Source organism: Periophthalmus magnuspinnatus, chromosome 1, assembly GCF_009829125.3.
Source record: "Periophthalmus magnuspinnatus isolate fPerMag1 chromosome 1, fPerMag1.2.pri, whole genome shotgun sequence".
NCBI classification, from domain to species: Eukaryota; Metazoa; Chordata; class Actinopteri; order Gobiiformes; family Gobiidae; genus Periophthalmus; species Periophthalmus magnuspinnatus.
The window spans coordinates 28,306,730-28,324,372 of record NC_047126.1 but is presented as its reverse complement, the minus strand read 5'-3'; the positions used below and the strand labels follow the sequence as shown (position 1 = coordinate 28,324,372).

The following is a 17,643-nucleotide window of genomic DNA, read 5'->3' as shown; positions in this document are numbered from 1 at the left end:
GCATTGTTACCGAGTAGTGTTGCCTCCCTATAGATCTGACCTGTAACTTGACCTTGTGTTATTACCTGCTTGTCTCCCGTGAGATAGATACATTTCATTCCATATTGTGGAACATTCTATGCAAACCGGTATCATCTCCACGGAGACAAGACCAACCCTGTGCCTTTTAATTATGATGACATGAAAACACATTATGATACTGTTATATGCTTTTTGCAAATTCCCCATTATATGTATTCATTTTTATTTTTGTCTTCTTTTAACCTTCGCATACATCCTCACTAAAAGCCTCTATTTCTATTCCTTTTCAGAGCAGCTTCCTGGGCACGGCTACATTTTCCATAGGCGATCTCCTGAGGGCTAAAGATGAACGGCTAACCTTAAGTCTCAGGTGAGTTCGTGCCTTTGAGCAGTACATCCACCTACACACCTCAGTCAAGCGTTTTCCCAAAGTTAACCCTTCTGAATATGCTACGTTTTACTACCAATGCTGACAGACCAAGTCAAGCATCAAACCACTCTGAACAGGGAGAAAAGGAACGCAGATGTTGCCACAGAACCCCGTGCACATTACAGTAGCTGCCAGCAATGTTTGTTTCTTCCGTCTAAAGTTAACGTGTGGGAATACAAAGCTGTGATCTGCATTTTGGCTTCTCTTTTACTGAATGGGGGCGGGAGTAATTGTCAGTTCTGAAAGCAAGTTAAATGGATAGTTTAAAGTGGAACTAAACACTAAATCCAAACTCTGTATATGCATCATCATCTGCATCATCTAATGTTCCTAGTCATTTTTTTGGCAGCTTCGGTGCAAAAACAGTTAAATCTAAGCGTGTGCTGCCTTCAGTGGCCTCTGCGATTTCCTGTAGTTGGTGACATCACAAAATACTGCCCTGAGGTGCTTGTTATTGCACATACCTGGCTGCAGCGGTGGAGTTTGTAGTGTGGATACCTGTTAGACCAATCACACGGTTCTTTATACCTCTAGACCACGCCCCTCCTCCTCTTTCACTCTTTTCTTTGGTCCTCCAGGTACCGCCCAGTTTAGCAGCTCTATTTTAAATGCGGTTGTGGGCGGAGTCTGGGTGCTAAATCCATCGTTTGTGTGACTTTTTTATCTGAGTAGAATGCAACGAGGGCTGAGAATGTGTAGCGTTTTTGCAGCAGCGTTTATTTTGGTGGTGGTATGAGGAGGAGATGAAGAGGCTGTTAGTTTAGTTAGAGTACTGTTCATTTATGTGCTTTTGATTCAGATGTTGAGAAATTGCAACATATAACAGACTCATTTTGAATATTATATTGGTTACAGCATCTTTAAAAAAAGAGGTCATCAGAGAGCAGGCAGTTTTTAAAATTAAGTATAATTATGTAACCGATTATTTCACTTGATCCGTTTGCAATTGAGCAAAGCACCATTGAATTATTAATGTATGGTCCACACGTCTCCTATTTCAACACTGCTTACGTACATAGTATTGAACTATAACATGAGATAGGTCATTATTTTTGCTCATTGTAAAGTGGCTTGGTAACAGAAATGTATCCAATGCCTTCCTATTCAACACTGGAGAAATTAGTGGCCTTGCATTACTCAAACCTTGCATGAATCAATGAAAATACAACTTCTATGTAGCTAATGTTGTAACCTTGTACTATCATAACATGGTTGAAAGCTTGATGTACACTTTTAACTTTCACTCAAAACATAATTGCTTCAGATTTTACATTTTATTGACATTTTGAGATTTTTTTCCTAAGCCGACAACACGATGTACAATGCTTTGTTTGTGTGTCATGTCTTTATTATTCATTCCCCCTGTGCTTAAAACTGGTGATTATAAATATTAAATGAGAAAAGGGTTATAATACGGTAAAACCCACGCTTCAGTCAAAGGCCACTGTTATCAAAAACAAAGCTGTCGGTAAAGAAAAAAAAACATACGATCATTTATTATTCTATAGAAGACTAAAAGGCCAGTCATTTTCATAACAGTCATTTATTTACATTTCACAGTGGAACATCAAAACATCATTTCTCAGATGAGTCTCTCTCAGGGATAGGTTGAATGCTGCATCCTTTCACGAAAGCTTGACGTGATTGCACATTTATAAATAGTGGTCTGCTCTGACAGCCCTAAAATGTTCTTTTGCTGTTTTGTTTACTACTTCTACAAGGTGAAAGCGTTGAGTGTAACATGAGTGACAGTACGAGGTGGGTATGCTAACTGTGGCTAATTTACACATGATTAGAGTGCTGGGGCTGAATGTTTTTGTCATGTTGTCACGATACAAACATTTCAAACTCAGGAATATGCTTAATACAATGTCATTTACAACACAAAATAATGCTTTCGCGATCAAGTGGTTTTGTATTGGTTACGATGAAGATCAGGGCAATTCTGAAAGGTCAAAGGTCAAATTTTGTCTTATGTTTTGTTATTTTTTCAGTGTCAGTTCTTGCCTAAATGGTACCGAGTTTGATACAAGTTTTAGTATTGATTAATATCTATAATCTATTTTTACTCTTGACAATCCTAATGAGTCGTAACATTTATTAACATTTATGTTTCTAACTCGTAGTAAAGTGTCCAGTTAATGTCATTTTATTAAGTGAACATACATGAATAATGCAATGCCAAGAGTCAATTTGAGTGTCCAAAGCCATGTCTTATCTCTACCAGTAAATGTGAATATGCTTTTTATAAATAATCATTAACCTTTGATTGACTTTGACTTTTAGTATACCATAAAAACAGAAAGGGTCACTTTGTTTTCCAGACCGGGTGAGTTTGAAGAACGATAGGCGGAGCTTTTGCCATTAAATCGTGTTTTGCTATAATGAAATACACGACAAACGAGCCATTTTTATTTTTACTACATATTACCCATTGACAATTTACCTGTCAAGTTGAATTTGCACTTTCTGTGGATGAGTCAATTCATCTGGCTTACTTAATTGTACAATATTAGAACTAACGGGCAAACAAATTATGTAGTAAACAAAAGCTGCTAGTGACAACATAGGCTGCTGTCAACGCACATCTGGGGAATTTGACAAAGGGCTGCGATGAAGAACAGATAGTGAAAGAAAGTCAACTATTTTTTTCTAATTATTCAAGTTTATTCAATTTGTGCGGAAGATTGAGATGGTGCACGCTGTCTCAAACTAGTAAGACGCCTTAAAGCTGCAGTACGCCGTGTTTCTCACAGCCCATGTTGTTGCTTTGCCTGGAATGTTCCACAATACGGCATTCAACTTTTATTTTATATCCATTTTGCGTGTATTCAATAACTTTATCCTTTCCTTTTCATTGCTAAAGAAAACATTTAAAAATTCAGTGTTTTTACTGTGACCGAGGTCCCGTCTCTACCGATCTGACCTGTGACTTGTCTCCGCGCCGTCGTCCGCTCGTCTCCATGGAGATAGATAAGTTGAATTCCATACTTTGCAAAAAAAAATTCCTGGCAAAGCAGTCACATCTCCATGGAGACAAGCACAGCGCACCTTTAAAGAGGGAGTTGTCTGAAATATAAGTGTACCTTTCATTCACTATTGACCCACAGAATTTCAGTGGAGTATTCAGCGCGGGTTTCAAGCAACAGAAACCGTCCTCCGTGGTCGTAGCAATTAAGCAATTCAAATGGAAATATGATATCTTTTGAATTGGGAAGGGTTCTCTATGGAACCCCAACAAAGCCCTTCAAATCAGCAAGGAATTATTTGTCTGAATATAATAGTTGATAACTACCATTTAGCTGGTCCAGGCGCCATAGACGATCAAGATGTCATGTTCCGCTACGTCTTTTTGCCAGACTTCTTTCTCCTCACCCATGCGACAGTGTCTGAAAATATGCCCCGATGGCTATTCTCTCCTTCTCCCTATACCCTCTCTTTTATGCTTTTCATTTCCTGCGGCTGATCCCAGGTCAGTCAGAATAATTGCACGTTGCACAGCTGACGGTACAGCCTCCAATGAGTTCACAGACTCTTCTCCTCATGTTTGCAGATTTTCAGTGCAGGTGTGCGCACAAAACACAAAACAGAGTCATTGTTTTGATCTTTTGTAATTCCACACCTCTGCTGGGATCCTCTTTGCTTTTTCTTCTATGATTTTATTTCCAGAGGTGGCCAAAAATTGTACGTACGTTAACGTTACTTGAGGTTAATATTACTCAAGTAGAAGTGCAAAGTGTGGTCCAAGAAATGACTCAAGGAAAAGTAAAAAAGGATTCAGGGAAATGTGGGGACGTAACATCTGATTTATTATTTGAAGCTGATGTTATTTGAAGGACAAAAGGCACAAAATCTGCTATTTTCAAAGGATAAACTCAAAAAATTGGAAAAACAAAATCATATCTGAAGGGCAAGAAATAAATGTTCAAATCATTTCATATTGTCAGCATCAAGCTTTTGTCACTCGTACTCGTACTTACTCACAGTGGGTAATGTAACTGAGTAAAAGTAACTTAAGTACTTACCCTCCAAGAGTAGCTTTTCTTGGTTGCACTTGATGTAGGAAAAATATCAAAAAGCTCTGACCTGACATAACACTGTAGAGCCCCTGTAGTCTAAAACTGAGCTGGAGGACAGGACAGAATTCTATGGTGGAAAAAACTGGCACAAACTTAATCATTTTCTTTGTCAGCATAAATAAACTGAAGATAATACTTTTTTCACAATAGCTTCAGAAAGTGGTTCCATTATTCAGCTCCAAAGACGTGATTGTTGTCAAATGAAAGGACTTTAAACCGTAAGATTAATATGCCAAGTTTGTGTAGCCAAATGCTTCAAAATTTGTTTATCATAAGTTTGAATATTTCTTCCAAAAAAAACAGTGAATCTCCCATATAAGCCCATGTTCTCTATCTGGAACGCCCAAATCTATTGGTTTTACACATAATGCAGGATATTTTGCTGTTTGCAGAGGACTTGCTACATAAATAAATACAGCTTTTGCGATTTGCTTATAGCGGCTATTCAGATATTTGTTACAAAAGCTCTTGCTAGCGAAGCTCAATAATGTCCTCAAATGATTAATTATTATGGTAAAGGAATGTTAAGATGGACCACCTATTGCAAAGGTCAGCATCACGGTGTTATTATTCTCCCACAAGAAAAACTGCATTTAAATGAAAATGCTATGGCTGTTGTGCAGAATGTAGAGGTAATTAGCATTAGCCTTCAAAAATGTTAGAATACTCAGAGCAAGTTGCATGTGCATAAAAGGTGATGCCTATGTAGCGAGCATTAGTGAGGGTCTTAGAAAGTAGTATGCAAAATCTCTCTTTTTTTTTTATTTTTTATTTTTTAGTTTTCCGCTATGTTACAATGACAAAATGTACCTACCTTTACCTTTGACAATTAACATGCAGATCTAAATATGTTATGTGTTAGCAGTTAATGCACAATAAAAGTAAAATACCTCCTCTATAAGCTAGCTTCCTGTAACCTGCAGAGTTTCTCATTCTATCTAATACTGTCTATCTTTGACAAACTGCTCAGTGTTCAATCAATGACATATTATAGAGGTATTTAATTATAACAGGCTTTGTAAAATGAAAAACTTGAAAAGCTTAAAAGTTAAACCTCTTCCAGAAAGGAACAGCTACTTTTAAGCCAAATCCCTAAACGTGCGCAGGTTATGATGACTTTAAGTAAGACAGTAACTATGAATAAGAGGATCAAAGATGTCCTGATGTCCTTAACTCCAATTAGAAAGTCATCCGCAAGTTCATATATGCATCTCTATACCGTCACAGTAAATACCGTTCAAACTATTGTGAAAAATTACAATGACTGATCTGTTTTATATATATTTCTTTTTAATCTGCTCTTCACCATAGCTCCTCAACCTTTTGTCCAGTTAACAGATATGAATTTTTCTTTTTTTTACCATCTTCACTTTATGTATATTATGGAGCACAAACCTGAACATTTACTGACAAAGCAATATATATTCATTTGAAGATGAGGACAGTTCATTGGTAAAGAGAAAGCGCTCTCTTCAAAAGTCTACCACAGTGTCCAATAAGTTTTGTAATGGTTATTTGAATGGAGAATCTACCCACTTTACCATACACGATATTATTTTAGGTGGACATATTCACCATCAGTCATAATGCACTAAAATGATCCTATAGTTGTGTATCTTAAGTTATATATTGTCATCTTACAGTTTCAACATGATGTGTCTTCTCTTCGCTTCTGCGGGATTGAACAGGTTCCTGCTCCACGGAGGGGTGGAGACCACGACCACGCGTTAAAGAGACGTGAAGCCTATTGGATTTTTACTTTACAAACTCTTAGACCTAAGGGCTTAAATGATGAACTGTTGTTTAATGTAATGTTGTGATGTGGATATGTAGAACTGTTTTTTGCCCTCTCTCTGAGTTATGAGGGAGATGTAATGGAACCTTTTGGGGGGGTCAGTTATGTCATTTATGTCAATTATGCAGTTTTTTACAAAAATCCAAAGTATATAGTATATATCTGCTATTTTTTCTGATTGGTAATAATCATTATATTTTTCTGGTTATTATCCATGTATTTTAATTCACAAAAAACGTTTGTAAAGGAAATTATGCACAATCTTGCGGGTGTTTTTTGGGTTCTGATTGTGAATACATGTGTCTTACGACCATTGGTTGATTAAACTATAGGGGGCGGTCCCTTGATTTATATAAGGGGAGCGGAAGGAGCTGTCCTCATACCTGAAGAAGGTCAGAGCGACCGAAACGTTGTATGGAATAAAATTGCATTAAGAGTGAGACAGTGTGCGGGAGTTTTTCTTTAGTTTTTAGACAAGTGCTTCACCTTCTACGCACCTGTCGCCCAGTCGGGTGTGCGGAGTTTACACAGAAACAAGGATCTTACAGTTTCAAGAAATAGTATGTTTGTTTTATTTGTTAAAGCAGAATCTCTTACATTGTTAGTGGCAGAAATCAACGTCCTTCCGTGAATCTCCGAGCTAATATGACTTTGACCAAGTTGGGTTCATAAATGCCGGTTTGCTCTTGAGCTGTGCATATGTAGAAAAGAAATTGCTATTTGATCAGTGTCAGCAGAGTGTCTGTGTGCCATGCGCTCTCCCCTTGGTAAAGTTCACTGTTATACTAACTAGGCCAGGGGCGTCCAAACTTGTTTCACAGAGGGCCACAGTTTGGGCACCGCTGTACTAGGCAGTCCTGTAAGCATTCTTCTCAGTTCACTTTTCTGTTTTGTTTGTTACACGCTGTTTTTGTTTCCTACGAGACAAGGCTGGAAATAACAATAATTTCTACACTTTGCACTGTTATAGAGCTCACAAGCCAGTCTGCCTCCTGTGTGACCCCTCGCCCGGCTTGTTTTTTGTCCTCGCATTGATACAAAAGGTTGCTGTATCTTTGCCTTATAAAAAAATAAAAGCGCTACTATAGTGTTTGGCTAACAGTTATATATAGATAATGACAGTGTACTATTTGTGCTGCTCAATCCAAACGCATTCATCACGGAGACACAGAGACCATGCATTGTCTGCTCCAATATTATTATCAGGAAAGTCACTGTACAGCAATATTTAAAAGACCTTTACCTGGCTTATATTGTGTCTAGCTCCATTTTAAAGGCGTTTAGGCGTGTTAGTTGACAACCATAAGGAGGCAACTGCTGGGGACAGACAATTTTATTCAATCAGAGACACTGCTGGATGAGAACCATGTAGTTACAACTATCTGTGACAACCTCATACTGTTGTTTCTTTGTCATGGTTCAACATCACAGTGAGGGAAATGTGGGGCTAACAGCCACTTCTGAAACATGTTCTTCACTCAAAATTGGGTGCAGGCCTTTAGCCATAACACAAAATTGCAGTGAAATAAAATGTATGTTATTCCTGTGAATGTGATATTTTTGCACAGGGCTATTAAAGGACACATATTATGCCAAATTTGCTTTCTTCCATGTTATAAAATTGTTCTTGGAGTTGTATTTTTGCTTCATTCACACTCTCACGGAATAAGTCTGCTTCCCCGAACCGTCTGCTACAATCATTCTGAAATTTGCCAGTGTTGTTACGTCAGAGGTACAGACCCTGCTCAGTTTTAAAGCCCATAAATCATCACCAGACTCATTTTAAGCCTTTCTGCCTTTAAATCACATTCAGTACTACTGCATGCTTACATATTTTTCACATGTTCAGAGCGCACAATGTGAAAAATAATGTCTCGTTCCTTACAAAGCCATTATTTTACGTTCTAAAACACGCAATGTCAAAGTAAAGGTTTAATGGCCAATAACAATCCACGTAAATTCTCTTTGCATGAGTGTCCTTATTTTTGAAGGTTGCTTGGTACCTTGTTGAATAAGTCTAGATGAAATTTTTGTTGGACACATGAAACGAAGTCACTTGAAGTTTTGAGCTACAATACCATACCTTGAGGCTGCAGACACCACATCAGTAGCCTTTGAAATGTACTCCCAAGCACCAATGAGCAATGGGTTGAAATGTCTTTGAAGTTACCCTTTTTTTATTGATTCATAACCAATTTAAAAAGGAATTGTTGATGTTTTAAAGTTTGTGTTTGGCCTAGATGGAAAAAAGAGACTTCAAGTTTGTTATTTCAGTTATTAAAAGAAAAGTGATCAATCTTCAGCCACCAGAGACGTGTAATATAAGTTGAAACCTGTTGAAATGGAGTAAATAAAACACATATGATTGAATAAATACCGGATGTCTTTCATACTGTGCAACATACCCGGCAAAACAGTAGCATCTTCATGGAGGCAAGTGCTGTAACATACCACAGAAAAGATAACATAACACGATGCTTTGAGTACCCATTTAGTCAAAAATGTATGTGCATAACACAAGCAGCAGCTGCGCAATCTGTTCCTTTTGTGCATCTAATAGCACCATAATGTTGTTGCTATTGTTGCTATTCCTGTTATTAATGTAGCCCCTGTTTTAAATATAGGGCAGAGTGAGAAAAATAATGATATTGCCGGTGCAGCAGGTCCTGTTTACAGATATTTACAGCGAGGCACATGTAGTGGGGTCTCAATACTTGCAGATATTATATGGGCCAACCAAAACAGTATATTAAAAACGGGGCAGAGTTTGTCTAAAATACTTGTGGTAGTTTTGCTTGAGTCCATTTGGAGAATCTTACACCGAGGGACCAGGCTAATCTTGGGATCTGATTTGATTGATTTTGGGGTGACTTACAGATACATTACTTGCCTACAACTCACCAATGTTAAGTTAATAGAACTATCCCCAAAATATGTAAGTCATTGGCAGTATTAGTACTATTGTAGCATCAGAAATACCTACAAATGACAAGTGATTTAGAGTTAGAGTTTATAGTATTTTACATTTTGTTCATTGCAAACCACAATATTGATCTAAAATGGCTTAGTAATAGAAAACTGCAAGCTTCTTCATTGTGGTACTTCATTGCAGCTAGCAGTACATTTTCATTCATGTGTTTTTGTTGTCGGAAAATGATTACGTAACAATTTTGAAGCCCACATGTGTGACAGTACGGAAAAGTAGCTGGGGAAAACAGGAAGCGCTCAACCCGTGAATGCAGTACAATACAGGATTTTTTCAAACATGCATGAAGAAACCGTAATACAACTTTGACAACGCGCATGACGAGGGAACACCGTTATCTCAGAGTTAAAAGGTTGTAAACGTCGATTTGAAATTTCAGATCGCGTTTGCACCAGGCAGAACTGTCAGTAGTCGACATGCATCCAGTGTTTTACTCCACAGGATCGTGAAGCTGCTTGCATGTTAGAGGGATGTTGTTGCGTGTGGTGGTGCCCGAGGTGATGTACTGGAAATCTTTGAACAACTTCCCCCCCAGCTGCCCGCCTGCCCATCTCTGGACTGGAACAGAAAGGCATCATAAGTCTTTCATGGAGTGGGTGTCCGTACTACTGATGTGCTCATGTAAAAAAAAACAAAGCTATTTTTACAAAGCGCGTCATTGTTATTTATTGAACGGTTTCTATGGGGATTTAAGATAACCTCCTTCCCTTTACATATTGGCTTTTGTCAATGAGTAAGCAGTGTCAAAATAGAATGTGTTGCAACATCCACGTGACTGTTTTGGGGAAATTAAATCTGTCCACATTTACCTAATACTATAATACGTCCAGGAAGAGCTTTGTTATTTCTAGCTCTTTAACTGTTTAGGCCTGTTATTCCCCAGTTTGAGTCAAAAATGTACAGCAGAATTCGATATGTGTATCCCCAACGCGCAAACACTTATCACTTAGTGCGGTAACACATACACGGACAAACTACATGTATACAGTCATATATGCTCTTTATTTTAAGTTTAATATGAGCTCAATGTTTGTGTTAACACCACGTTTAACTTCTAAAAAGCCTGAGCAAACAGATCAGTGCAGAGAAACATCCAAGCCAACTGATTTGAGTGTAATATTTAATGCGTTTTGGGATCAGAGCGATACAGTATTTTACAAGGTTTATAAGGTTTTCTAAAAATAAAAATGAACCTTTCCTCGCAAACCTCGATTTAACTTAAATGAATAGTGAAGGTTTCAACTGATAGATAACATTTTAAACTGTTTCTTGTGAGTAAAATAAAGAAGTCAAGCTAACGACTGACGCAAGTTCATCTCTGACTCAAATTGAGGAATGACAAAGCCTGTGAAATAAAGGATTCATTTATTTATGTCATAGTTATTGTATTAAAGCTACACTATGTAACTTTTATTCTATGTCAGCGCTTTGGCAGGAATGTTCCACAGCATGACACTTCACTTATCTGGCTTTATGGAGATAAGCAGGTCACGCTTAAACCAAGTTATAGCCCAGATCTTTGGCGTTTCTTGCATGTTTCAAGGTTGAATTTTTGAAGAATAAAAACATCTGTCATCAAACAAATGCAGGGCAGATAAATGTAATGTCATACTGTGGAACATTTCAGGTAAAGCAATACCATCTCCATAACGACAAGCAAACTTACAAGTGACTGTCTCTGTTCGGACTCTTCAGAGATATTTTTCTGCTCTTCTGCTCGCTTTGGTAACACTTAATAATAACTACATCTTAATTAGCCTTGATAAAGCTTGAACATGAACAAACGTCAACAAACACACGTACATGTCCATCAACCTCACCATGTTGATTGTCGTTTCATAATTCTGAGGTATCAAATCACCACCGAAATGATGCATTTGAACATGAAACAATATAGCTGTGTTGTACGTGCCTGCGTGCTCCACTCTGCCTCTGCACCATGGAGCTACTTGCCCATAGTAAATCTCCTCTTGGCTGTGCGCTGCAGGGACCCAATTTCCCTTTAGCCATTACTCACACAATATAAATGAACCACAGTGGCTTGGTAATGCTCCGTATCTCAACCAGCTTGAGTTATGCTTTTCATAGCACTAGTCAATTCACTTCAGTGCAATAGCGATTTGCCTTTTATATTTAAATTCCTGTCTGCTGGTCACAAGAATATATACGGTGCTGTTATGCAATGAAGTGATATAGTAACTGCGTATTACTCGTTTGCATAAATGCACTATACAAGATTTAGTCCTGTCTATTAGTATGCTCCTGCACTAAAATGGAAAACTCATTCAAGCCTTTATTTATGTTTTGTGGTTATTGTAAAAAAAATAAAAAATAGCAAGAGCAGAAGGACTCAGAAAGCATATATCTCAATCAAGACCAGGGATGTCCAGTTTTTTTGACTCCTGTCCGATACAGATTTAAAAATGTATATATTTGCAATTCCTGACACTGATCTCTTCCCATTACGATCTCTTCCTGATTTCGTGCTGTATGGTCCGTGGGTTTTGTGCAGTTTTTCAGATGCTCTTGTGCGGGTTGGATCGCTGAAGCCTGTGAAGTTTACTTAACGTATGTAAGCAAGTTAATGCATTTAGCTCTGCTCCTCCGCCCAAATTGTCCAAAGTTTCGTTTTCACTCTTAAGGCTCTGTGAAGACATCACAGAAGCAAAACAAACACTATCTTTGTCATTAATAATGTTTTTAGCAGCTTTAGAGCCTCCTTTGTCTGTGTTTAAGCAGTTCTGGGCGTCAGCTGCAGCGTCAGCAGTGACAGTTCACTGAATCTGATCCAAGACGATACTCTGTCTAGATGGGCGACTGATACTGACATCAGTATCAGACTGGGACATCTCTAATAAAGATTTAAGGTTTGTCACTTAATGACGAGAGTTAGATACAAACTGTAAATTTTGAAGTTCTAGGATACATGCTCTATTCATTTAAAGGTGCACTATGAAACTTTTCTAGTGGAGTGTCTACCAGACGTTTTTACTCTGCCTGGAATGGTCCACAGTATGGCATAAAAATAATCCTTTTCCACGGAGAAAAATATGTGATGCCACCAGGTCAAATTACATGTCAGAGAGTAGGGGGGGACCTATAGGTGTCTCATGATTTAATATGATTGCTGATGCAGGATTGATGTGCAACATGAAACAGTTTCCATCTTGAACAAGAAAAAAAGTTCACATTACTTGCTAACGAAGAGCTGCATCTCACAGTGTCATGTGTGAATGTCTTGTCCTGAAAACTCAAATGTGAGCAAAATAAGCCTGAACAGAGAGATGTCCACGTGACAGTGTCGAGCTCTGAGTGAGACGAGGGAGGAGGCAGGACTCGGAGACATGCAGGAAATAAACCGGCAGCTTCAATCAAACTTAAAATTCCAATTATTGGCGTGCCTGCATTGATTCAGAATCGTTTTATTAAAAGTGAAGACGCATCTGAAAAAAACTATTATTTTTCCCATCTTTAGTGAAGAGGCCACACACAAAGCAAGAATGGATTCTTTTCAAGCAAGCAATAAAAACACCTGTAGATGAATAAATGCAACATCGATAATCATACTTCAGAGAATTCTAGGCAAAGCAATAACATCTTCACGCAGGACCCTGCACTAGAAAAGTTACACAGTGCACCTTTAACAAGAGCTATTGAACTGTATGACTGGTGATGCTCCACATGAGGCTTATATTTCCTCTGGATGGCTGGATTTAGAGATGGATGATTTCCACTGTTCTTTCATAAACCATAATATTCAATATGGCAGACAGATCAAATCAATCTTTTGTTGCTCTGCTTCAGTTTTTAAAAGTCCACAGCATCTGGCAGAACTACACAGAAATATGTTTTTTCTACTTACCTTACACAACATGTCTTAGAAACTGGGAGTAATACTATATTTAAACCGATCATTACATAACTTGACACCAGTATTTTGTAAAAAAAAATCTTCTTGGTGGAGCAAACCCACAGACCATCATTACCTCTTGCCATGTCTAAAAATATCAGTCAAGAGTTTTATAGGTGCAGTGAGAGTCCATGGGGCGCTGAATGTTTGAGAGGTGCAGTAAAACTAATTGCCAACAAGATCTAAGTGCATAGGACAGGTTAGACAAATTTTTGAAATTCTAAGATTGCGGTGCCTTCCAGTCGCCAGGTACAACTCAGAATATCCAACGTTTTTTCAAAAAATACTATTATAGTGCCACAGTGCTGCCTGTCTTGGATCTGGAAGTAACTCCGTAGACATTCATAGACGCTGCTTCCTGGGGTTACGTCCAATTGAAAACTCATTCAAATGCAAAGGAAGGGTGAAGCCAGTCTCCGTATTGAAGTATATAAAACGTTTAAAATGTCACTAGATGTTTACCAGAAACACATAAATTCGTAAATCTCAACTAAAAGTGGGTTAGTCGCTCAGATGCCACTTTTACATGCTAATTATGATCTAAAATAATCCACTAAAAGGTTTACACGCTCAACAATGACTTTAAACATGGCTTTGTCCTCACCTTAATGTGGTCGATGGGTTGGTACCAGCTGACACCCTCTGGATTATTCATAATTTGTGATGTATGCGACCTAATGGTGTTCTAAAATCTTTCCAGACTAGCTGAGTTGGTACGTGGATGATAGCATTTAGCATCAAACACCGTATCTACTAATTTTATGTCTATAGATCAAACACTGTGTCCGCTAATATAGGCGAATATGTCTATGGCTAATATAATGTAATAATGTAAACAAGAGCCAAAACATCTAATTTACACAATACTTATGATTATAAAACTATAAATGACGACTTATATTTTGTTAAATGGATGTGCTTTTATAGTGTTTTCCACAAACTGCCTCTTAACTGATGCAAAACTAACCTACAATCCCTCGTAACCAAGTGAAAATATAAAAATTGCCACAAGAGACGGGGCCTACAGAAACACCACATACAACATTTCACAGTCATTTACACTATAGGTTTTTGTGTCCCACTATATGTCCACAAGCGACACCTTTGGTCATTACTGGGTCAGCGCTTTGCATCAGGGACATAGCTAGGACATTATATATTTGCACCTTGATGACGCAAAGCCGGAGAGGACTCCCGTGAACTGCGCTCTGTGAATTATTTAGCCATATGTGTCTTGTTCTAGGACACCTGAAAGCCAAGAGTTTTAGGACAATGTACCAGCTGTGATCACAGTAGTCCCTCTGGGGTAACCTACAGGGGGAATGTTGTCGTCAAAAGCCAGAGAATAGTTGAGCACCACTGTTATATTCAGATTCAGACACTATATACGTAAATCCAGAATATTTGTCTTAATGTGCTACATTATTTGAATTCTGTACTGCCAGAGAAAATGTACATAAAAAAATTAAAATAAAAAAATTAAAATACAAAATGAGATGAAATGAAATAAAATGAAATAAAATAAAATGTAATAAAATGAAATGGAATGAAATGAATTGAATGGAATAGAATGGAATGAAATGGAATGATGGACCAATCAAATCTACATCAGCATTAAACTGGGCAGAAATATTCTACATAAAAAGTTTTTTCTTGTTTTGGCTTTAACCTAATATCTTAAATGTTATATTCTTGACTTTTATTTCATCTGGTTTATGAAATTGTATTGCATTTGTGAAAAAAACCCCAAACCTTTTCATTTCAACTGGTATTTTGTTGGATGAGAACCATGTAGAAGCAACTGCAGGGAAGACTTTTTTTGTCCAGTGAAGCATGTTGTTGGATGAGAACCATATGGAATCATGCCATTCTCCAAAACTGAGGAAAAACCAAGGGTGGAGCTAACAGTTCAAACTGAAACGTTGATGGTTCTACGTCAGGAACAGGGCCTTTAGAGCAGGACTTATCTGTGAAAGTAAATGTTTCTGGAGGCATTATGCAACAAGTATCAAAGCAGTTACTAAAAATCAACTTTACACTGAGTACATTAATGCTTGATTTTGTCTTAATCACAAATATTCCTTTTCATATCAACCTCTTGTATAGATTTGGCCTTGCTTCACAGACCTTTCTAAATCCAGCACAGTTTTAAATGTGAACCCGAGAGGAGCGGTGGCGTGCCTGTGCTACCGGAGCAGCTAAGATGTCAGCGCCGCAGAGGTCTTTCAATAATGTATGATATATACACACTAGGGAGGAAAGATTATTATCTCCAAAAGAAAGAGACCCACACCCGCTCTCGTATAGCCGAATGCGTATGGTCATCTTTGCAGCAGGAGGCTATAGGAGCGGGCACATTATAGACACTGTCCATCGCTTGGCTGCTCTAGTTTTTTCACTCACCCCTCTGCTCTTGTTATCACTAAAAGTTTCTACACTCAGCGGGAGTCTCACTCTCTGCCCCAGTTCCTCTGCTTATATAGTTTGAGATTTGAATTTGATCTGAATTTATCCGCTCCTCGCCGAATGTCTGCTTCAGAGTTGTACCCTGTCAAGACGCCATTATCACAGCCCAGTGGCCCAGCAGCCAGGCTTCATGGCTTATTCAGGCATCCCCGTTGGATAAAGACTCTCTTTCTGTGCCACTAGAAACAGTTTAGCCTTCGATCATGATACCATCTCACCCCAGAGCTCACGCTATCACTGTCCCCATTGTCACACTTATCCACAGATAGGCTCTCACTGTGTATTTTCTGTGTCTGACCTAAAAGCCTAAAGATCAACTGTCTGATCCAGTTAGACTCCAGAACAGTGTGGGCCAATGTGCACTTTTATTAACACTGAGGGGCTGATCTGTTGTCTTACGCTCCCTAAGCCTGCTCCGCACAAGACCAACAGTGTGTCACATGAAGATAGTGGCGGGTGTGTTGTAAACCATAGTCTGAGGTTATGAAAGTCTACAGTGCTGTGCAAAATGACAACATGCAAGTGCAGATAGAGCTCAAATGTGTTTTGCAGGGCCAAATGTGAAGTATAATATAGTATCTTATACCTTTAGCTATAATTACGGTACACATTTGTCGTGGCTTCAGTGAGCTTAAGATAGGGGAGTTGTACTTGCCTTGGGAGAGAGTTCCTCTTATTTTCTGTTTAATGGCAAGAGGGCCCGAAACCAGATTATAGTGTATCAGATCGACTCCTTATTTAAGACACTCATTTGTTTCTCTCAGATGTGAAAGATGTTTCCTCTTAAATATCCTTGTGTCTTTTAGAATCAAATACTGCATTTTTTAACCTTAGATTTACATAGTTTAGTGTTTTGTTCATTGATTCTACAGAAATCTATAATGTTTCTGGGTTGTTTTTTTTTCACTTGTGCTGTTTTTGTTTTTTTTAATTCAGTACAACAGCTATAAAGCCTACTAGCACACCACAGTCTATAAGGATAAAGAGAGAGTGAGGATGTGTCAGGAAGTAGGAAAGTAAAAATAATAACAATTTTGTGGATTGCAATATGTGAAGTCTTGTAAAATTTGTGTGTATTTTACACTACATCACTGTTCAGGTTATGAGAGAATGTTTTGTTTTGTTGCAGCATCGTGATAAAAAAAATCTAATCAAATAAAAAGAAAAAGCATAAAACCATGTCATTTTAGTGCAGGCCAAATAAAATGACTGTTATGTGGTAAATCTGTAAATCCTGATTTCACAGATGACACATATATTCTGTAGCTCTATCTTGACCAACTGTTTGAATCATACACTGACTTACACTAGTACACACTTACACTATTACACTTGTTTTCAATCGCTTTGACAAACTTCTTGACTGACAATTTACAAAACAGCTCACACATAATCCCAAGCAGGGTTACAGCTTTCCTAAACAAACATTTAGATGAGTAAAAATGCAGTTTTACACTCAAAACACATCAATCGCTCTCCACACGCTAGTTTTACCATCAAAACTCTCAAACTTTGGCCATGTGTTTTTATGTGCTCTTTCATTCATTTGACAGTGCAGCTCAGAAGACTGTGCCCTGATCTCAGTGATCACAGAGAATCACTGGTTTAGTACAGTCTGCCAGTGGGTCCACACTTTACACACACGAATTCAGTAATGGAAGAGCTGTTTCTTTTGTCTAAACCCGGTCGATATATTTTGTAAAACTATTATTGAAACTTTATATGGTGTTTTATACAAATATTTATGCTAAGAAAATAGAGAGATGTCAGAATAGCAATCATATGAAACCTGTTTTTGCATTTATACTGTATGTTTTCTGGAAAATCACATTTACACCACATCTCACTGGATTTACAGTATACTCCATGTCTCTATTCATACAGTCTGTACTTTCTGCTGAAAAGACCTTCTCCCTGTTTGACTCACATGTGAAATGCTTTGTTGTTAGTTTGGAT

General features: G+C 38.0%; 1 protein-coding gene across 5 annotated transcripts in view; it reads left to right on the top strand.

Annotated features, from left to right (window-relative positions):
• Positions 1-17,643, top strand: part of inpp4b (inositol polyphosphate-4-phosphatase type II B) — a 244,664-nt gene that overhangs the window by 85,547 nt on the left and 141,474 nt on the right. For all 5 annotated transcript variants that reach the window (XM_055221563.1, XM_033968695.2, XM_055221551.1 and 2 more), the window contains one exon: positions 312-391. In XM_055221563.1, coding sequence (XP_055077538.1) covers positions 312-391 — 80 coding nt within the window. The remainder of the gene's footprint in view (positions 1-311; positions 392-17,643) is intronic.